Source organism: Phaethon aethereus (assembly GCF_964289735.1).
Source record: "Phaethon aethereus genome assembly, chromosome: 9".
Taxonomy (NCBI): Eukaryota; Metazoa; Chordata; class Aves; order Phaethontiformes; family Phaethontidae; genus Phaethon; species Phaethon aethereus.
In genome coordinates, this window is record NC_138585.1 from 197233 (window position 1) to 221035 (window position 23803).

The window sequence follows — 23803 nt, forward strand, 5'->3', positions numbered from 1 at the left end:
TGCTGGTTCCTGAGTGACAGTACGTGTGCTGTGGTAAGGGAGCTGGCATTCCACAGAGAGGGGCTTGTGCTGCAGAGAGGGAGGGCCGACCCTAGCCCTGGCACCCCATGGCCGCCCCTTCTTCCCGGCGGGGATCTACGCGCTGGCAGTTGGCAGCATGCAAGCACGGCTCACTCTCCGTGCACGGAGCTGGGAGCCCGTCTCCACGTCTGCACTCACCGGAGCTGCTTCTGAACCTGCTGCTTTCTAGGGAGAAAGACAAAGAGCAAGGGGTGAATCGTAGGTGCTGCCAGGCAACAGGCACACCTTCAAACTGAGCGCATTTGGATGTCAGCAGGTGAGCTTCTGGTGGGAAGTATCTTGCCAACCACAGCTCAGACTTCTCTTATAAATCATTCCTGTGTGCTTGATGGGCCCCAGGCAGAGGGGAGAGCCTTCAGAATGACATCTCACCTGGTGCAGCAGAGATGTATACCTCTGACCAGGTATAGTCACCCAGGTTCACAGGCTGCTTCAGCCAGCAATCCTCTGCTAACATCGCCAGAGACGTGCGCTGCTCTGGATCAGGATGCAAAAGCCCAGCCATGAGATCCATGAGACCTGGGGAGAGACAGAAGTAAGAGGAACAGCTCAGGCTGTATTTTAGGCATGCTGGGAATGCAAGATACGGTTTATATTCAAAGAATGCAGATTTTAATTACAAATCTTCCCCGCTAATCCCTACAGTTCTACCACAGTCTCAGTCACATGTGCTCAGCCCTGGGAATGATCTGAGATTTCCAGGTTGTGATAATAGAGAACTGCAAACCCTGACTTGCTGTTTCCAAGCCCAGTCTTGTCCTGCAGTTATCCCGTGTTCGATTTGTGGTTAAAGGTGCACTCAGGGTTCAGGGAAAGTGTCAAGAATTTACCAGCACTTGCAGCACCCTGAATGAAGCCTTATAACTGTAGTGCTCCTAAGGACCCCAGAGAACTTGCTGATGAGGATTTCTTTAGCCTGACATGCAAGTAGTTTTCTATACCTCCAACAGAAAACAAGGCCAATGTATTTTTCCTGTGAGGTCAAGCCATACCATTAATTCAGAAATTATAAATTAAGATACGATCATCCATCCCAAAAGTGACATGGCATTGATTTGCAATAGCTCAAGTGAGGTGAAACTTGCACTAGCGTTACATGAGTGCCATTATTGATCTTTAAAGTTATCTACTAGAGTGAACCTTCCCATCAGGCATTATTTGTTATGGTTTTCTCAGGTATAAACCTCACTGATGCTTGACAAGCTGATAGGTTGAGTCATCATAATAAATGGGAGGCCTGGAATTTGAAACATACAGCACATCGCTATATTCATTGTAGGCATGAAGAACTGCAGAACTTACCTGAAAAGGATACCTCAAGATAACACTGCTTCAGTGAGCAGCTTTTAAACCATTGCAGAGCACATTTGGAAGCATTTTTCCAGTCTTCCCCTTTATTTCTGGAGAATAAATACTGCTCATGCTTTCCCAAGAGATCTGTTCCTTCAGAAAAATCAAATAGGAAAAATTCACCTTTTGACACAGGCTGAGGAGGATTCAGGACAGCTGCCATGGCCTCCTCCAGCTCACAGAAAGGATTCTCTCCAAATACTAGGGTATAAAGGGTGACACCAAGTGACCACATCTCCAGCTCAGGGCCATGGTACCTATGCAGAGATAAACTTGCATAAACTCAGATGGCAAATACATAATTGGGCGCTAAAGAAAGTAAAAAGAAAAAAGGTAGTTGATAGCCATTGTTTCCGATTTTTAACATAGGAAGTTTGTGAGAATTCTAATAAGGTTCTCACGGGTTTTTGAGAAGTCTGTATTATCCTTCCCCATGAAAGAAAAAACAACCAAAGAATGGACAACCAGTTTCAGTTGGTGAGTCCATATAACATGCACCTAGACTTCCACATGCATAAGAGAACTTAAGCCTTGTCCTTCCTCCACCAGAAGCCAAAATTATCAAGTAAATCTTTAAATGGAAGATTAGACACTTCAGTGGAATCCCATTGATGTCCTCCCATCCCTTTCAAAACAGAAGTTATTTGGAAATAAACATTAACTATCTAGATTCCATCTGAGAAAAAAGGACAGTTTCTTCACACAGTAACAGGCTGAATTCCCAGGGCAGTGCTGCTTCATTTTCCATCTCGTTCTCAGCAGGGATTTCCTTTCCTCCTTGCATTGCTTCTTAGCCCCTGCCATTAAGAGCTGCCTGAAGGACTTACGAAAACAGCTGTGAAATGAGAGCAAGGTAACTTGCACGTACAGTTAATGTCAACCACCCTGTGATGGTAAGGCTTCCCTCCAGGTAGAGAACACTCAGAGAAGAAAGAAGGAGAGAAAAAGGAAAAGACAGCTTAAGATTTGTGCAGCACATCCAAGGTAGCAGCAAGACATGCTGCAAGGGAAGAACCCTTCAGTCCACAGGAGCACAAAAATCAATGGGGAGATGAACAATGATCAAACCACAAAAATTCATACCGGGAAGCAAGGAGGAAAGAAGGGAACAGACGAGATGAGAGTGGGGGAAGTACAAAACCCAGACATCGTAAGGGGCAGGTGCTATACAGCAACGCTTACTTATACCACCTCTCTAAAAGAGCAGCTTTTAGTAGAGACATGTCAGTGTGTTCATACACAGGTATGAAGAGAAGGTTAGCAAGCTGATGTACGTATTATGAAAGATTAAGGAAAAAAGGACACATTCAAGTCACAACACGACTCATACAGACTCTTCTACCAGGCTGGAAATTAAAATCATAGGCTTGTTCTTGAACTTGGCTCTGCAGTAGGACAGACATTAGTGCAAGGCTTTGCAAAACATCTGACCAGAATAAGAAAGCCTGTCAACAGACTTAGTCAGAAACAACTTTGTATGTATTCAAGCCTTTACAAGTAATTTCTGTCACTGCAGTGCCCTACTTTATATGCATTCAAATCTCTACAAGTAATTTTTGTCACTGCCAGTGGCCTAAATCACACTGCAGCTTTCTGTGGCTAGATACTCTAGTAGAGTACCAATGGCTTCTCTATCCCAGCCTGGCATGCACGTTTTTTGGTGCGACGGACACAAAAACTATTTTTCAGAGGGTGACATACGGTTTGCCAGACAGCACTTCTGGTGAGCAGTATTCAATTGTCCCACAGAAGGTATAAAACAATTTGCCGGGTTCCAGGTAGGCAGCTGAACCAAAGTCCACTAATTTAATTGTGAAATCTTCAGCAATGACAATGTTTTCATCCTTGATATCTCTGTGAAGGATGTTTCTACAGTGGAGATACCCAACAGCTGATACAAGCTGAAAAAGGAGAAAAGAACTAGGTGTTACTACACAGAAGTGTCCTTCTGGCTAGTCTATGTGGCATCACAGAGTTCCGAGAGCCATATTTTGGCTTGTTTTGACACTATATAAACAAGATATAGATCCTAGTTTTGGTAACTGGAAATGAACTCAGGCATGCCTGTCAGCATTGTGACAGTGGGCGTTACAATGCTCTTGGGAGAGAAGCTTAGAAAAAACCTTTTCTTGCTTTCCTCTCACAAACGTGCAGGAAGATGGCACACTATAGTCACAATGTGCTTGTTTTCTTGGTTAGAAGCATCAGAGCAATCCTGCAGGCTACTCTATTTTTATCCCAGCTTCATTTGGAGGGTCCTTTGATTTCTCCAGAAGGATATCACTGTGTGCCTCTGATACTGCAGGATGACAAAGCATTTAAGAGTGAAGTTTGGTATAAATAATATAGTCACTCCTAAATTCCATTCTTCTTTCTGCACGATTCATGCAATAGTGCCATAATTAAGAATAGCATCAGAATTATATCACCTTGGAGACAATCATGATCCCTACCACAATACATTTAAGCAAGAAAAGCAGATGGCTGAGGTAGAAAAGTTTCTGTTTAAAATACAAAGCTCCCTCTGCAGAGAAATACTGTACAGGTCTGAAGTAACAAAGCAGCCCTACAAAATCAAGATTGGTGTAGGAAACGGGCTTATCAGTCAGAATTCTAAAGGGACAGTAGACTGCAATTTGTGAATGCATGCTGCACAGCAGACAGAGAACAGGTGCATCATTTTGGCTACCATCTTCCATCAGCACCCCAGGCGAGGGGAGTGTGGACACAGCCACGTGCAAAGTAATTCTTGCAGACCTAGACCTTCCTAGAGCAAGGAATTTACTCCAAAACCCGTGAGGCGGAATTACCTCGGGACTGCTGTTGCAGTTAACTCAATGAACAAAGGACAATTCAGCTCTCAGGCAAACTCCTGACTCACAGTAAACTACCTTGAGTTATTTTGCAATATGCCATTTTAAATTCGAAGATAATTTCTTGATTTTAAATTCCTTAAAATGAGGAGAGCCCTTTACCCCTGTAACCACCCTAAAACAAGCACTGACCTAAGTGAAGGCACAGCTATTAGTGAGGTTTGGGGCAACTTCCAGGTGCTTTCCTCCTCCCGCAGGGGAAATGTGACTGCTACATGAACTGTCACCCTGTACAGTCACAGCCAAGAGGCAATGGCTCTACAGGAAATCCTCATATGAGTAAGGTCCTGTAAAGGTTTCTTTGTAACAGGTTCCCAAATAAACCTTAAAAACGTTTCTGCAGGTAGTACTAGTTAGCTAGAAATCAGCCCTACAGCACAATGAGGAAAAGTTCTGCAGGTATTGAGCATGACTCTGATTCAGCATGCCTGCTGATTAGACAGGGATTCTTTTGAATGAAATAGGGTCCTGCTTCTTTATTAACCAAATCTTACCTGCATGTAGCAACTATACATTCCCAGCTCTTACCTGTCTGAATATATAGCTCGCTAATGGCTCATCCAAGTTGGGCTGATTATCAATGAATGTAAAGAGATCCAGACCAGACCCATGCTTCTCCATCACCAGCTGGAAGAAGTATTCATTTTCAAATACATCCAGCACCTATAAATAACAGACTTTTTAAATCATGTGTTTCATCCTCAAACTGCCTTTTTTTCTTTTTTTTTTTTTTTTAAATCAAACAGTGCTCTCCTCTTGGAGATTTAATCAATGTGTATTATAATCTTTGAAGTCTCATTTCATTGAGCACAAATGTTTCTTGAAAAGACAGCAGAATTAAAACTGAAAGCAGAATTAAAACCAAGAGGAATTCTCTTTCTGGGAAAAAAACCCAATACAACACAATAACCCCAAAACAAAGAACAGGAATTAAGATGTGTATCCAGATTATTTACTGAACTAGTACTTTTTCAGATGTGACATCACACTTCCAAGATACGCAGCCTATCATAACACACAGACATCTTTTCTGTTAGAGTCACGCCTTCAGATCTATGTTTACATCAATTGTTTGGGCTAAAAGTGTCAAAGCAAGTAAAACAAAGCAGGATAAGCAGGTTCCTTTCTTCCTGAAAAGACAGGTTTAATATAGGACACTTCCTCACTCCTGAAGAGGAACATTGAGACACCAAGTATTTAAAGGAACCATCTGATGCAGTTCAAAGTGTATTCACTCTGAGTTTATGGTACCTTAATGATACTGGGGTGCTGCAGCTTCAACAGGATTGCTATTTCTTGAGTAACTCTCCCCAGATCAGGATCATCTACCCAGCAGTCCTCAAGCACCCTCTCCTTCCAGATGAACTTTACGACAACCTACACAGACAACAGCATTCAGCATCACCTGCAAAAGTATGTCTTTAAGTGTTTGGTAAGTTAATTTCCAGGAAAAATATTAGTGAATCACATTACTAGAAGGCCAGAAGTAAGCCAATGTGCATTGATTATAGTATCTTTAAACATTTTAAAATTAATTTAGTCCTAGAAGCCAAATGATGCACAGAAATGGAATATAGTTGTTTTCACTTTATTGATGCTCTGAGTTCCAAACGCTTTGACAGGCCAGCTCTCTTATCAACCTCATTACAGCAGTGGTGACTTCTGGCATAGAGGTACAGTGGAAGGAAACAAACACTTTACATCCATGCAGAGAAACACCAGAGCTTGCCTCTCAACACCCAAAATCCTTGTGCTGATAACAAGGAAGGTCCCATAACATCATCAAGTCTACTCTGCATTCTTGAGTCGTTGCATGATAAAGACTTTGAAGTTTGTCATTCTCTTTAGTAACGGAAGACTAAAACCTGTAATTCTGTTAAGCTTACTGTATACTACTTTGAACAGGTTAAATTAGCTACATGGTCAGTCTCATTCTGTGCCTGTTGTATTAGGTAACGTTTCATATCCTATATCAACGCAAACATTTTGTTGTCCTGTTTTCATGAGGTTAGTGATTTCAGATTTCTGTTTAAAGAAAACACTACCAAATAGCAGCCTTTAATAGTGTAGTGTTGACAGAATATGAACACTCTAACCTTTCAGTTGTCATCCTAAATAATTACTGCAATGAGATCTAAAAGAAATACTTAACCTCCTGGTGATCTTCCTTGCCCCTGGCAGTCCAGACAAAGCCAAAAGATCCTTTGCCAATAAGACTGAGAGTGTTGTAATTTTTTGCGTATTCTCCCTCACATGCCCTTAATCCTTCAAGCTCTTCAGCTCTTCGGGAATTCTCAAAAAGTGAAGCTGATCTGATGGCCTAGGTACAGATAAAAAAAAAATAGCAAGAAAAAAATAAGCAAGCCACAGAATCATGTTTATAAAATGAAGTAAATACTGAAAAGAAAGGACACATCTGCAAGAATAGCTAAAAGGTGTGATCTTTGGTTTTGATAGCAAGAACTGTATGGTGATGTAACCATCACCATATGAGACACATTAAGTCAACAGTCATCTCTCAGCAGCTACAAATACTGCTTAATTCAGAGAAAGGTAAAGAAAACAGAAGCATATGCACCTTAGATACTCGCACAAAATTCTCTGTACAAGTAGGAAAATTAATTCATTGTGGTCTATCACCAAATGATAATTTTATTTGGTACATAAGAATTAGGTTACTTTCAATGTCGTAATTTTTCCAGGTAAGTGTATGCTAGATGGACAGAACTAAAAAGGTGCTGCTTTAAGCCCTGTCTATAAATTTCACTATTTCTATTTGCCTCAGTAACTTAAAGATATTAAATTACCAGTGTTTACCAAACTTTCTGGTAAGATAACATTTTAGTTCTGTAGATTGGTCTTTTAGCAGACATGAAGAGGAAAGAAATTTGAGGCATACCCTTTCAAATTTTAATAGCCCAGTACAATCCCTGCAGGTGGTAGGAAGGCATGTGATGTTTCTTTACTCGGGATTGTGGTTCTGTGTTCCGGTTTTATGACATTGACATGTACCTACTGTTCAGCTATGCAGTGTTAGCTTTCTGTACACCATCTCGAATGAGGCATCTCAGGAGGCAGCTAAAAATTGCAGTTTTCTTTTCTTGACACAAGTCAGTCAATGAAACTTTTCAGCCTAGTATTTCCTTTTTTAATAGTGTTGTCTCATTGGTGCCAGTGTGATTACATTGATTTAAAAATTAATCTCACCACACTGGTGCAAACCTCTGTTGTAGATGTACTTAAACCAGCCTAAGAACAAATATAAAATTAGGTGCTTTCATTGTTCAAACTGGAACAAAGACAAACACACACTACCAGAAATGTTACAAAATAGCAATTTGACCTTTTTACAGCAAATAAACATTTCTTTTGACATAAAAATAGGGAAACAAAGAAACAGCAATATCTGCCCACCACCTCATGACATTATTTTAATTTGAAAAACTTTTCAACTTTAGCTTCAGCTTAACAGTCAAACAAGGAGAGAAATGCTCAACATCATACAATGGTAGAATGTCTTACTTCTCCAAGGCTATGTGTAGAAAGATCTGCAATAGACTGGGCAGAGCTTGCCAGACTGGAGTGCAAAAGCCAAGTCTTTCCTACAGCTTCTTTCTCGCTCTGTAGAAGGTCTTTCATGACCCAGACACAGAAAAGTATGGCAGGATCCTGCAGTTCTACACATTTCACTTCAAAGAGTATACCTGTAGAAACCAGTGAGGAAGTTCAAATGGTAGAAGGAAAACTCAGCATTGAACAAGACTGCAGACATTTTAAGACAAAATTCTGGGCTCTTAAAGTGAATTCCTTCATTACTTATTTGGGGAACACCTACTCAGTAAGGAATCATCAGAGGGGCTGACTAAAGCACAGCTATTCTAGAGATACTCAGCAGCTACCTCCATAGTTCCCACCCCTGGCAGAAATTTTTGTCAGTGTCCAATTGTGATTATTAATTAATATCCTTGTTATTTTATACAACAAGCCACCAAATCCAGGTGAAGGAGTGAACAAAACACATTCCATTACACAATTTAAATACCAGTTTATATTTTCTGTTCAGAAAAAGTTATCAGGTTCAAATCTTTTAGCTGTGTTTTAAGACTACTTCTGACTATTCCGTCTGGACTAATTTCTTAGTAACTTTGTATTTCACATAACCTGCTTTTCCAATATACTCTGAGTAGACTGAAATACCACTTTTTCTTCTAGATGCTAGAGCTTCTTCCCTCCTCTCTACTGTGAGCTTCTAACCAGAGCCATCTGCCTTCCACAAAAACGTGAGTGAAAAAGAGCATCCCGGTAAGAGTTTTGGGAAGGGGAGAAATAGGTTTAACTTACTTAATTGTGAACCATCTCTGTGACAGCAATTCCCAGTATAGCTGCCTTCCAGAATCTCCAAGGTCAAAGGGGCTGCTAGATTCAGCCTTCCTTCTTGTTTCACCGGGGTTGATGTTACTTTTATCTCCATATTTTGCTGCCCATGCAACTGACAGTCTTCTTCAGGACTACCTTTGCTTTTCAGTGGGTTTCTGTTGATGTTGTCTCCCCCAGTCTCTGCAAGAGTTTCAGGCTTCTCAAGAAATGCTTTGGAGGATTCTTCAGAGTTTTCTAAATGCCTTCGGGAGGCCAGCCACCCAGAACCATCTTCTATGGCAACAGTATTCAACAGCTGCTTTTCTTGCCCAGCTGAAAAGGCACTGCTTTTCTGAGTTAGCGTATTGCCTACAGCCAAGTCCAATGCATTAGAGCAGGATGCTCCTACAAGAGCTGCACTAATACCTAAAGAATTGTCTGAGTTCCCCTTGATGCCAACATTCAGATCCAGTACCTGAAGACCAGAGCAAATACAGTTCAGCTCAGTGCCTGATTCTTTAACATCTTCAGAGGTTGTGGCAACTCCTGGTGCAGAAGCACTGCAACCTGTTTTATTTCCTGGGCAAACATCATTAACAGTATTTCTTCCATTTGCAAAGAAGGATGAAGCATCATTTGGCAGGCAGTTTTCAACAACAGTGTGCTCAAGAGTGGAATGTTTTGCATCACACATCAAGTTTGTTTTTGACAACTGCCCTGTAACCATGTGGTTTTGAAAGTCCTGCCTGGGACAACACCAGACTGCATATGATGGCTCATCTATTGTTGGTGTTCCAGGTGAGTTACAAGTAACATCAGAAGGCAGCTTAATTGGGCCATACAATGCAGTATCTAGATTGTCTTCTAGCCTAGAATAAATAGGTGACCAGGCAAGATTTACTGAAGAAGCTTGTCCCCAGGCATCAGTGGAGTGCTGATGCTTCAGCATTTCATACGGTAACCTACAGATCTGCTGACAATTTACTTCCTTGAGGTCTTGATGATGAACTTGTAATTGGTTAGGCAAGATACTAGTATCACTGGCATTTCGAGTCTCAGATGCACCAGATACTGCACTATCACTGCTTCTTACTGGAATCTTCATGTTCTGACCTAAATCCAACTGTTCTGAATCAGATGACATAGCAGAGAGCCTTGCAAAGAGCGTCTTTTGGGAATTATTTGATCTTGCAGTTTCCACTCTTCTAATTCTGTCAGACCAGGTTGCAGGGTAAGGCTCTTTGTGGTAGGCTGACAGCCCATCCGTAGCAATGCTGTCTTTACTGCAAGGATTCAAAGTTATTAGTGATATCATGATGACAAAAGAATGAGTAAACCATCGTATTGTATACTACCCACTCTTGCGTTACTATAGTCACTATTTAAAACCTGCACCAATTGTTTTATTTTTAAGTTTAAAAGAAAAAGGCAGAAAGTTCTTGGCACAGGCATCCAAAATCCTAATAAATTCCATCTTGACCAAAGAGCAGGTACACTCAAATGGCTCTCCTTCCCTATGGATGACTTCTTTCTCTAGCTTAATTTCTAAATATATATCATGGATCATTTACCACAACAAAAAAACAACACACATGGCAGGATACTTCCTGTCCTGAGAACAGAAGATCCCTTGTCTCCTCAACAGAAGATGGATGCCCCCATCTATCAATTTAACCACGGTTCCCTGAAGCCCATAGCACAAGGTATTTTACAAACATTTCTATTAGTAAAAATGCAGAGTAGAAAAACAATCCATGCAGGCAGAGCACTAACAATCCAAGTATGATATGACAGACACAAACCCAGGAGAACACAAGGAAACAATGAGACTATCAGTCTCTTTAAAAAGCAGCAAGAACTGTGCTGTAATAGTCTGTATATTAAAAAGGGCAGTAAATCTTTTCTGAGAACAGTTAGAATTGTTAATGTGGAAGGCTTAAAATTTGTCTTATGATAAACCATGTGCAGAACTTCTAACCTCATAACAGCAAAAAGACCTAGAAAGGTACAATTAAAATGACTGGACTCTAGTAAGACAGTACCCTGTTTTAATGGATGACACTGAGCACTGGAAGGCATAACATTTAGAATTCATTCCAGGTAACCTGGCTTCAGTGCAACACCAGCTGGTGGATACCACAGAAGGAGATAAACACTCGCTGTTTCTGATCTAGCAAAGATAGAGATAATTACCTTCCCTAGCCTGGGTGAAGCATTTGGTCCCTTTTAGAGATGGAAGTCCTGTAACTTTACAATTGTAGGTTGTACAGATTTAAATAAAAATCTAAGGTAGGCAAAACTCAACCTGTCTTGCAAATAGCACTCAGAATCTAAAGAGAGCAAAGTGCTCCCACAGACATCAGAGAGGTGAAAAAAACAGTTTTTGATGGTGATTGCCACCACGGCTCTTCAGTTTTCAAAGTGAATATGCAGCCCATGAAATGCCTACCTATTAGAGGGTGCGGATGCCACTTCAGGAGGTGAGGGAGTAGAAAAGAAACCGGTCCCATTCTTTTTTTTAGTCTCATCATGTATTAATTTGTCATCTTTGTGTCTTTGTTCCAATTTCTGCTCTTCATCTCTTGACAGAAGGCTTGCTAAAGATGCAGCCAAGAAGCTGCTGTCTGTACCAAACAAGAAACAAAACCATACTCACTTAACCTTTTATGTTTAGGCTTTGAAAACTACAATGATTAAAAACAATCTCAGAAGTGCCTTGGTCTGTCTTGTCCCAAAGGAATTGGGTATAAAAGACTTGATTAAAGTGGTCCAAATATGAGCACTCCATTCTACTTTGCGGTGAGAAGTCATCACATGCAGGAATCTAAATGTTTCAGGGCTGCTAAAATTTGCATTCCTATCAAAGCTCTTCAACAAGTATTAGCCTCCTGGGTTAGCCACTTGGATTGAAGTTCAGAGACCTAAAAAAAGGCCAGTGACCATACAAATACCAGAACCCCCCCGCAAAAGTCCAGAACACAGGTGCACTCCCCATTCCAAACACTTAAAAGTTTAGACTGCAAATGTATACAGACTGAACATGTTTAAGAGAAAGAAAAGCTCTGGAACTTGAGGGCCAGGAACATGAGGACCCTGACGAAGGTCCATCCAAGGGGGTGCCTAAGGGTGAGTCAACCAGCCCCACGCATTAAGATGTCCTGTGTTAAGAAAAAAAGGAGGGTAATTGTCGTAGGCGACTCCATTCTGAGGGGTACAGAGGGACCAATATGTCGACCAGACCCAACTCACAGGGAAGTCTGCTGCCTCCCTGGGGCCTGGGTGAGAGACGTCACCAGGAAACTCCCTGGTCTGGTTCGGCCCACTGATTACTACCCACTGTTGGTCATGCAGGTTGGCAATGATGAGGTTGCACTAAGAAGCCCAAAGGCAGTCAAAAAGGACTTGAGAGCACTGGGGCGACTGGTCAATGGAGTGGGAGCACAGATAGTGTTTTCATCAATACTTTCAGTGACAGGGAAGAACGCTGAAAGGACAGGAAAGCACACCTGATCAACACATGGCTCAGGGGCTAGTGCCATCGTCAGAATTTTGGGTTTTTTGACCACGGGGCGGTTTACACAGCACCGGGCCTCCTCGCAGCAGATGGAGTGCAACTGACTCCAAGGGGCAAAAGGATTCTTGCTTATGAACTGGCAGGCCTCATCGAGAGGGCTTTAAACTAGATTTGGAGGGGGGAAGGGATAAAACCAGGCTCACTAGAGTTGAGCATAGGGGTGGCGTGCCAGAGTTGAAATTGATAGCCCAGCTCAGGTGCATCTACACCAATGCACGTAGCATGGGCACCAAACAGGAGGAGCTGGAAGACATTGTGCAGCGGAACAGCTATGATGTAGTTGCCATCACAGAAACATGGTGGGATGCTTCTCATGACTGGAGTGCTGCAATGGATGGCTATAAGCTCTTCCAAAGGGATAGGCAGGGAAGGAGAGGTGGTGAGGTGGCTCTGTATGTTAGGGAGTGTTTTGATTGCATAGAAATCAATGATTGTGAAGACCAAGTAGAGTGCTTATGGGTAAGGATGAGGGGGAAGGCCAATGAGGCAGATATCTTGCTGGGAGTCTGTTACAGACCACCTAACCAGGATGAAGAGACAGATGAGACATTCTATAAGCGACTGGCAGAAGTCTCGCATTTGCTGGCCCTTGTTCTTGTGGGGGACTTCAACCTACCAGACATCTGTTGGAAGTATAACATGGTAGAGCGGAAACAATCTGGGAGGTTCCTGGAGTGTGTGGAGGATAACTTCCTGACACAGCTGGTGAGTGAGCCCACCAGGGGAGGTGCCTTGCTGGACCTGCTGTTTACAAACAGAGAAGGACTGGTGAGAGATGTGGTGGTCGGAGGCCATCTTGGGCTTAGCGACCATGACATGATAGAATTCTCAGTTGTGAGTGAAGTAAGGAGAGGGGTCAGCAAAACTGCTACCGTGGACTTCCAGAGGGCAGACTTTGGCCTGTTCAGGTCACTGGTTGAGAGAGTCCCTTGGGAGACAGTCCTGAAGGACAAAGGGGTCCAGGAAGGCTGGACAGTCTTCAAGAAGGAAATCTTAAAGGCGCAGGAGCAGGCGGTCCCCATGTGCCGTAAGAAGAGCTGGCGGGGAAGGCGACCGGCCTGGCTGAACAGGGAGATTTTGCTGGGACTCGGGGAAAAGAGGAGAGTTTATCTCCTCTGGAAGAAGGGGCAGGCAACTCACGAAGAGTACAAGGATCTTGTTAGGTCAAGCAGGGACAAAATTAGAAAGGCAAAAGCCCAGCTAGAACTCAGTCTGGCCACACTCGTAAAGGATAACAAAAAAATGTTTTTACAAATATATTAACAACAAAAAGAGAGGCACGGAGAATCTCCATCCCCTACTGGATATGGCGGGGAACATTGTCTCCAAGGACGAGGACAAGGCTGAGGTACTTAATGCCTTCTTTGCCTCAGTCTTTAATAGCCAGTCCAGGTATCTGCAGGGTGTTCAGCCCCCTGAGCTGGAAGATGGGGATGGAGAGCACCATAACCTGCCCATAATCCAGGAGGAAGCAGTTAAGGACATGTTAAACCACCTGGACACCCACAAGTCTATGGGGCCTGATGGGATCCACCCGAGAGTACTGAGAGAGCTGGCGGAGGAGCTTGCCAAGCCACTCTCCATCATTTATCAGCAGTGCTGGTTAACAGGTGAGGTCCAGAAGACTGGAGGCTTGCCGATGTGACGCCTGTCTACAAGAAAGGCCGGAAGGAGGATCCTGGGAACTACAGGCCTGTCAGCCTGACCTCTGTACTGGGGAAGATCATGGAGCGGTTGGTCTTGAGAGTGCTCACAGGGCATGTGCAGGACAACCAAGGGATCAGGCCCAGCCAGCATGAGTTCATGAAAGGCAGGTCCTGCTTGACCAACCTGATTTCCTTCTATGATCAGGTGAGCCGCCTAGTAGATGAGGGAAAGGCTGTGGATGTTGTCTACCTGGACTTTAGTAAAGCCTTTGACAGTGTCTCCCACAGCATTCTCCTGGAGAAATTGGCGGCTCGTGGCTTAGACAGGTTTACTCTTCGCTGAGTGAGGAACTGGCTGGATGGCCGAGCCCAGAGAGATTGTGGTGAACGGCGTTAAATCCGGCTGGCGGCCAGTCACAAGCGGTGTTCCCCAGGGCTCGGTTCTGGGGCTGGTCATGTTCAATATCTTTATAGATGATCTGGATGAGGGAATCGAGTGCTCCCTCAGTAAGTTTGCAGATGACACCAAGTTGGGTGGAAGTGTTGATCTGCTGGAGGGTAGGAGGGCCCTGCAGAGGGATCTGGACAGGCTGGATCGATGGGCAGAGGTCAACTGTATAAGGTTTAATAAGGTCAAGTGCAGGGTCCTGCACTTCGGCCACAACAACTCCATGCAATGCTACAGGCTTGGGGAGGAGCGGCTGGAGAGCTGCCTGGCGGAAAGGAACCTGGGGGTGCTGGTTGACAGCCGGCTGAATATGAGCCGGCAGTGTGCCCAGGTGGCCAAGAAAGCCAACAGCGTCCTGGCCTGTATCAGAAATAATGTGGCCAGCAGGAGTAGGGAAGTGATCGTGCCCCTCACTGGTGAGGCCGCACCTTGAATCCTGTGTTCAGTTTTGGGCCCCTCACTACAAGAAGGATGCTGAGGTGCTGGAGCGTGTCCAGAGAAGGGCAACGAAGCTGGTGAGGGGTCTGGAGCACAAATCTTATGAGGAGCAGCTGAGGGAACTGGGGTTGTTTAGTCTGGAGAAGAGGAGGCTGAGGGGAGACCTTATCGCTCTCTACAACTACCTGAAAGGGGGTTGTGGCGACGAGGGCGCTGGTCTCTTCTCCCAAGTACCCAGCGATAGGACAAGAGGAAATGGCCTCAAGTTGCGCCAGGGGAGGTTTAGATTGGATATTAGGAAAAATTTCTTCACTGAGAGGGTGGTCAGGAGGCATTGGAACAGGCTGCCCAGGGAGGTGGTAGAGTCACCATCTCTGGAAGTGTTCAAAAAAATGAGTGGATGTGGCGCTTCAAGACATGGTTTAGGGAACATGGTGGCGCTGGATTAATGGTTGGACTTGGTGATCTTGAAGGTCCTTTCCAACCTTAGTGATTCTGTGAATAAGACAAGAACTTCTTTCCTTCCCCAGATCAAAAGAGAAAAACACGAGGTTGTAAGATAAAGTAAACCAAGTATTGTTAATGAGTGAACAAATCTAGATTTGAATCTAGAACAATCCTTCCACTTTGTAAAGGCTGAGTGCCAGCACGTCCTCACTGAAGAACTGAATTACTCCTAGATCAGAGGCATCACTTCAAAGAATTACTTATGAAATCGCACAACATCTACTAACTCTTCTTTGTTCCAGTAGTGTGCATTGGTTTCAATGCAGATGTGCATTTCTAAGCAAAGAAGAGAAAAAGAAAACAGGAAAAAAACCCTCCAAAAATGAAGGAGACAAAAGCAGCATAAAAGATCTCGTGTGATACAGATGAAAGTACACACTTGCTTGTGTTCTTTGTTTTGGGCAGAGCTAGCTGGAAAGACAGATTTGGAGTCACAGGGCTTCCTTGCTTCTGTTTATTCCTGTTGTGTTCAGAGAAATACAATGTTGATAAATTCTTTGTAAATGCAACGAACTGCATCAGTGGAATATGTGACACCTCCTAACTGAAACACCACAGCAACATAACATTGAATAGTAGCCAGCAACATTAGCCAATTCAGAAGAATATTAGAATTTTCCCTTAAAATATTAGTCCTAAGTATCTATAGCAATACTGTCATAAAAGCTCTATTAATCTTAAAATACTCAGAGATCCTAACAGGGGAGGGAGAGAAAGTGAAGTGCTTGTTAAGTACAAAGCATTCTCTATTAACTGTGTAATCTCCAACTTGGATATTCAGTTTCATCTTTTTAGCAACAAAGAGAGAAGCACAACCTAAGGTGAACAATTCTGTTCATCTTAGGCTATAGCGGAAATCCAATTTAAAAACTGCATACAGGTATGTTGCTTTTACAAAGCATGGTCCCATGTTCATGGGCAAATTTCTCGTCTCTATTCATTTTACCTTTGTTACAGCAGCCAAAGACAGTTGTATGGCAGGCAGTAACATCTTCAAAGATGCACTCGCTCTCTGTCCCCATGGAGTCGTCAAGAGGAGGTAATGGCAAAGAACAGTCACTGCTTCTCTCCATGTTGCTATAGAAACCAGGGATCAGGAACGTAATGTTCTAAAACACAAAATGAAACCTTATAAAGCTGAGCTAACTCTCACAGGTTGGGGGCAAATGCTAACAATCCGTGTTTGCGGGCGTGATTCTCATGAATAGCCAGGGAAAAAGTGACCCACGTGACTGATGGAGAACATATACTTGAAATCCATACCAGCTCCTCAGCACTGCAAGACTTAGCAATTACAGCACGGAAATTTGCGTGTCAACCTACAAGTCACTTGCCGAACACATGGAACACAGAGGTTTTGTGACAAACAGAAATGAGTGTAAAAGATGACTTTACAATTCCAATGGATACACTGCCAGACATAGCAGTCTTTTGGGAGGGATTTAAACTTCTATCTTACCTTTCCCAACAGTTCTTTCTTCTCATAGCCAAAGAGCATTAAAGCAAAACTATCCTTGATTGCACAGATGGTTCCATCTGACTCGACAGTAATAAGACCACTGATGGTGGAAAAAACCACGACTGTAGCAGAGTAATGATAGCCTGTGAAAGAGCCTTCTTTTTCTGTCTGCAGAACACCGTCTTTCTGCACTGCTGCTTGGTCCTCCTCCAGAAGGCTTACTTGCAGATTTAAGCTGAGAGGAAACATGTTACCCTCTCTGGATCGGCCTACAGCTTGCTGGATCCTGAGGTTCTAAATTAAAGCAAAAATAAAACCAACACCAAAAAACCCAAACAGAAAACCTCTAACTAACCAAATATTTTGGTTCTATTTCAGTATTCATATAAAATTACACAGGAATGTTTTCAGGAAAAAGGAGCAGGAAAAGGAAAACGAACCAATCCTGTGAATAGCAAAATGACCAAAGACTGGTTTTCTAAGGATTTGGAATCCAGTGTTGAACTCCTGTATGAATGTCCTGATGATGAAGACCAGGGAAGTCCATGCTGCAGCTTTTCAGCACATGAGGCATTAATAAGGCCTCTTTCAATTATCTACCTGCCTGTTTTCATGGCATTTGCAAGACCTGGGTATTCTTTAGACTTTCACTCCTCAGACAGACATGACTGAAACTGGCTAAAGAATTCAAAGGAATTTTAAGGATCTGACAGAGACAGCATGGTTTCTTAAAAAGCCAGGATTAGGGAAAATTGTCTTTCACCAGGACAGTAAGAGGTCGGGGCTTGGTCTTGTCCCTAGGTAGGAAATACTGAGACAGCAACTCCTTAAATAAGCAGCACGCCATTTTTCAGGGGACTTAACACTTCTCTCTGTTACATAAGGAGGGAAAACAGAATGCAATTATGTTCCAAATGGGAAAGGTATGTGTCCTGGTTTCAGCCAGGATAGAGCTGGTTTTCCTCACAGAAGCTAGTGTGAGACTGTGTTTTGGATTTGGGATGAGGAACTGTTGATAATGTGCTGATGTTTTGGGTTGTTGCTGAGCCGTCAAGGACAGTCCAGCTTCTTGTGCTGGCCTGCCAGCGAGCAGGCTGGGGGTGCACGGGGAGCTGGGAGGGGACACAGCCGGGACAGCTGACCCAGGCTGGCCAAAGAGATATTCCCTACCATACGACGTCATGCCCAGTACATAAACTGGAGTTGGCCGGGGGGGCGGAAATCGCTGCTCGGGGACGGGCTGTCGATCACGGGGTGGTGAGCAATTTCTGTATTGGGCATCACTTGTTCTTATACATTCCTTTGTTGGTATTATCATTATTGTTCCCTTCTTTCTTTCTGTCCTATTAAACCGTGTTTATCTCAACCCACGAGGTTTTTCCTAATTCTCTCCCCCGTCCCGCTGTGGGAGGGAGAGTGAGCGAGCGGCTGCGTGGTGCTTAGCTGCCGGCTGGGGCTAAACCACGACAGTATGGTTGGTGCTTATACCATACCTTTGGGATTTTTTTGCCTAGAGGAGGGATCTGCACAGAAGGAATCAGGTCCTTTATGTGAAGCCCAACTACTTCTTCCAATGTTGGGTAGCCATGGAGATGGGCAAAAAGGAGGTCACATGATGTAATCTCTCCCTTGGGAAGAAAATTTACAGGCCTATTTTAATGTTACCATTTTAAGCCACAGTCCACTCAATCCTTTAACAGTTTCTGCAATATCTAAGCAAATGGCAGGAATGTTCATTCTGCAGTCTCTTTGTGCATACAACTAACTCAGTAAAAGCAGACACAGCATAATGCAATACCTCTCTGACATTATCCAGCAGAAAGCCTGCCCTTTGCCATATGGGAGAAGCAGGGGAGTCCAACACTCCTCACAGAACTTTTCCTCAGCGAGCTGATCCCTTCACAAGGGCACCCCTGCCATGAGTAACCACCCCCCTGCCCAATCGTCACTGTTCAAGTTGAAGATGTCCTTGGGGGAGAGACAGCGTATTTTAATGTGACTTATTGAATACATCAAGGTGAGCCTTGCACGGGTGAAATAGGCACAGATCAATCCTAATGTGCAATCCTGGTTTTGGGCACACTTCGTGTTCACAAATAGTAACATGCTTACTGGCTTTTAGACACATTTCATTCACACGTAATTCTCATAAACAGCCACAAACTGCAGTCTTATTTGATCATTAGGAAAACACTCACATCAACCCTGAAGGAAACAGATGCTGTAAGTCTTTCCACTGGTTCCAGCACAACCACACAACACTGGTTGTCCTTGCTTCTTATTCGCCTCAGCCAGACCGAGACAGGGATCTTTTCTTTGAGACGGCCTATAACATCCACCTTTCCATAGGATTCAGAGATGTAGTCATAATTTAGTAAAACTGTAGTTACTTAGCAAGAACTTCAAACAAGAGTAAGTTACTGAGCTAAGATATCTTCCCGTCATTGTTAGAAAAACATTGTTTCTCAACTACTTACTAGTTTTTTATTGGAAGAAACACAGTTTTAATATAGAGATGAAAAGGTGTGCAAATAATTAATTGATCATGCACGAAATCTCATTGTTGCTTTTGTATCTTTTCTCCCAGCCTCAGGAATACTAAAGGCATTTCTTTCAGCATAATAAATGTGCCAGTCTAATACCTTGCATTCAAGAGAAGTGCCTTTCAGAGGTGCCTTATTTCAGGGATGTCCCATGGTGCTAATGAATACTCTACATTAGTAACATAGTTCTTACTTACAGCTGCAAAATATGAGTTTAATTTCTTATGGGTGGAGATTCTTCTCAAATTTATTTATCTTATAACCTGCAGTCTTCATATCAAGCCTTTTATCATTTTATGTGATCTTGACAGAATGGATTTATGAATTACACAGTGACTCCGATAAAGTACTTGGAATGGCTATAGCTTAGAAACACCTTTATCAGATGTTTAATTTTAATCTTGGATTTCACCCAATCAAATTTAGCTGTATTTTTCCCCCCATATCCAATTGAGGATACAGGAAGATCAAGCTCTGAGATCCTGACAATTTCAGTACCAAAAAAACACACCAGGAAGAATAGGAGCTCATTTTTCAAATATAGTCTACTGACAGCTTATAACAGCAGCAAAAGAAAATAATTTGGAGACATTTCTCATGCAGTTCACTTATAAACATCCTCATTATATGCAAAACATCAATCCCACCTTTTTGCACCAACTAGCATGTTTTGGCACAGACATTTCACAGTATTTGACTAACTTGTAACTTTATAATATGCACAATGCAATTTAAGATAATTTAAAAAAATATTTTAAATGACCAGACAATCAGGAACTTTTTCAGAATAGGTTTTTCCATGTTAAGCAATCTATTTTTAAATTTTTATTTTTTTTTTTAAATCTAATGTCTTTTAAGTTCTGATTTGGTCAAGTCATCATGACTATACATGTTAGCAGCTTCAAGGCTCTCACATGTGCCTCCCAAACCATCTTTTGCCCTTTGAATTCCCACACCTGCAAACTTTTAAATCAAACAGTCCTACAAATGACATAATTGCCAAATGCCCACAAAGTTAAAATGTTAAAAAAAAAAAACAACCCAAAACCCCAAACCAAAGCCTACAAAAGCACTGTATATGGTGGGGAATATTTGCTTGAACATTTCACGTACCACAGTTCCTGAAACCACCGACGAACGTTCATCAGTTTCTATGTACTCCTCACCCACAGCTTCCCATACCTCTTGGCTGGATTTGGATATAAAGCGGGACAGCTTTTGACCAATGAGTTCCTGACTACTGCACCCAAGCAGCTTGCAGGCTTTGTCATTAGCCACTAGGATCTAGAAAAGTGGAAAAAAACCACCACAAAACACCAAAACAAACAAAGAATAAAAGCTGTTAATAAAGCATCACCTCCTGAGGTTGTTGCTTTAACGTCTTATGATATTGCTTCCTCTTGGTGGAAATGGAGTCATTCTTTTAAATTCTGAAATCTTCAAAAACAGTTCACTAAAGCTTCTTATTCTAGGACATCCCTTGCCCATGTGTCTTCTTTGTTAAGAGGGTTTGAGGCATTGCTTTCCTTGTACGTTTCCTGCTAGCTTTTAACTTTCCTGCTCTAGTCTCTTGTGTCATTTAAATAATTACATCCACAGAGGCAAAACTACAAAGCTGTATTTGCAAGTAAAGCCTGGGCACACCACAAAATTTTATCCACACCTGAAGGCATGCAGTAATCACACCAGTCATTGACATACTTAAGCCTGTGTTACAGGCCAAGTCAGGATTAAATGCCTTTAAGACGGGTAAGCCCAAACTGTCAGTTCAAACTAAAAAAGGCACAGCTCTTTACAGTTTTCAGTACTCGATTTTACTCCCTCCCAATGCAAAAAGGCATATTTACTGGAGCAGATAAAGAGACCTTGTGCCACTACAAACCCATCCCAGGGTTGGCACATAATAGACAGAAGGCTTGCAGCACATTCTGCTTTTCCTTTCTTCCCTCATGCCACATCACAGCTGCATTCTTTTTTATTCCCCTTTTGGTTAAAAAAAGACTCAAGACATCCATGCTTCTGATACTGTCTTGTATATTTTGCTAACTACAACCTACAATGGAAATAAACACATTATCAGTCTTTAGAAGACTACTGAGCTTGAGCAGACTATAAAATACCTTCATGATGTTCTGATTGCCTGCAGACACATGTAAGAATAACAGGCATTTTAGCCTGTCCGATGTCATACAACCTATACCAGTTATGGTATACTGCTTCATTTAGCAGTTACTACTGCAAATACCTCTGTTGTGTTGACATCCACGGTGAAGATGGCTTTGCTTGGATTGCGTGCAGCAGTGGGGAGGTGCTGGCTGGATTTCTCCACAGTGAGGGCATGCAAAAAGGAGCAAGAAGCAGAACTTTCAATGGAACTGGAGAGGGAGGCAGAACCCCACTGAGCCCACGAGTTACCAATTTTGCCGGTACAAATGTTACGAGCTGCCAGTGAAGACAAACAGTAAGAGCTCCATTTCTCCCCTGTGAGAAGATAAAGATCAGCTATGTAGCTATAACAGTCTACTAGAAGAGTGTTAGAGAAATGAATAAAAAATTAGTTGTCAGCTGAAGAAACTGTCAAATCATCAAAAAATATATGCTTCTAGGTTTTTAAAGAAATTACAAGAAAATAAAGTCAATGAAACTACAGAAAACAGAAACAATTCTAATAAACCTATCTTCTGAATCAGTCACTGGCACGATTAATCTCAGTCCATAGGCTAGAAAAATATTGCCAATATCCATAAGATTCAACCAGACTAGTTAACTTTTATTTTTCACTTAACTGAGTTTAAAAGGTTTTGAAATCTCTCAAGTTAAAATTGAAACTGTTATTAAATATAATTACAGTAAGCGTTCAAACCCTTATTACATACTGTATTAGTCAGAAGTCAGTCAATTAACTATTCACAAGACATGACACTGAAATAACTGTGCCCACACCAATGTTTTAGGTTACACAATGCCAAATGATTGTACTAAAATTTTCAAAAGTTCTGCCTGTAAAAAAACATTTCCCTGGGAAGTGGCATCAGCAAACAAATGCCATAACTCCACTTCCAAAACAGTAAGCAGCTTTGAAAGTTTAGCAGTACTGCAAGAAGCATTATGAACAACTCATCACAAGGACAGCTCTGCATTTATGTACCACATGCAGTTATGAATATGGTCACCATGATAAAACAGGGAGACCCATATCTGGACGAATTGTAAACTGCAAAGTTCTTCCACTCTTAACAAAATCCAGTATAACAACATCTTTCTTCCCATTTGGAAATTTTTTTGTGTTTTAGATAATAATACAAGGTGGCAGGGTGGTCTAATGGCAGCCAACAAAGGTTGCTCAGGGACAAGTGTAAGTGCAGAGCACCTATCCAGCAACATGTCCCCTGTAAACTCTCCCAGCCTGCAGTCATCTATGGCTCAGACAGCTACTGAACAAGTGCTTTCTGGCAGCTACTTACTGCTCTCACCTGTTACTGCAATAGCAGTACTACTGCTTACTGCTATAGGTTTGGGGGAGGAGGAAGATATGAAACCATCTGAAACACATGATGTTCACTGACAACACATGAACTCAATCTCCAGATACTGTGCTCACCAGACAGAGATGCTCTAAGCCGGCAGAGTTCAGAGAGTTGACTTTTCCTGCTCTTGCTGGCCCAGGGGTAGGATCTACTTAGTTTATCAGAGTCATTTAAGTGAGCAGGGGCTAGGCCTACTGACGAAGGCAGAAGGCCCCGTTCAGAGGGGCTATAAGCCTTGGCTGCCATGATCACACTCTGGTTGCCGCACCACACCTAGGGAGCCACCATCTGTAACAGAAACGTAAGAAATTCAGTCAGCTTTGCAGTCATGCACTAATACTCTGGATGCTGGCAGGTAACGATGTCTTCTAACCCAAAGCACAGCCCTATAAGTTATGGCGAGACAGCTCCTCATTCTTGCATGTTCCGATCAACGTTTGGTCTGTGTCGTTAACACAAAGGTGACAGTACTGACCGTTATCCTGCCAGAGTGGTATAGGATACCTGTGATCGACAGGACACCTTCACCATACTTCTGCAGGAGCTACCAAGCACCAGCTGGCATTCTCTCTCTCCATTCCTGCTCGTTTTAAAAGCAAAAACTTTGGTAATTTGGGAAGTAATTCCAGTTTCAAGTCAGCAAGTGGGGCACAACTTCCTTCCTTCCCTGCCTCCCTCCCTCCCGCCGTCCCACCCACCCAGGGTGCCACCCGCACCGCTCACCCTCCCGGGGGCTACAGCCCTAGCCCGCCTGCAGTGAGGACCGGGCCCGGCTCGGCCCCACCAGGACGGTTCGGCCCCACCAGGACGGTCCGGCCCCGGCCCCGGCCCCGGCCCCCGCTCCTCAGGGCGCTCACCGCAGAGCCGGCGGGCGCGAGGAAGTACGGGGCGGGACTCGGCACCAGCGTCGCCCGATAAGCGAATCAAGTGGGAGAGCGGCACGGAGGGAAGCCAATGGGGCGCCGGCGCGGGAAGAGGCAAAACTGATCTGCGTCAGGCAA

At 43.1% G+C, this 23803-nt stretch overlaps 1 protein-coding gene across 1 annotated transcript; it reads right to left on the reverse strand.

Moving 5' to 3' along the window:
• Positions 1-91: 91 nt before the first annotated feature.
• Positions 92-23048, reverse strand: PASK (PAS domain containing serine/threonine kinase; the record flags this gene model as incomplete). Its single annotated transcript, XM_082003428.1, has 17 exons — positions 92-246; positions 454-600; positions 1555-1688; positions 3133-3332; positions 4833-4967; positions 5556-5681; positions 6457-6624; positions 7827-8008; positions 8646-9943; positions 11110-11284; positions 16220-16382; positions 16733-17026; positions 18226-18360; positions 18931-19071; positions 20389-20559; positions 21521-21756; positions 22877-23048. The coding sequence occupies 17 exons, from the start codon at positions 23046-23048 to the stop codon at positions 92-94; spliced, it is 4032 nt and encodes a 1343-aa protein (XP_081859554.1).
• Positions 23049-23803: the final 755 nt, after the last annotated feature.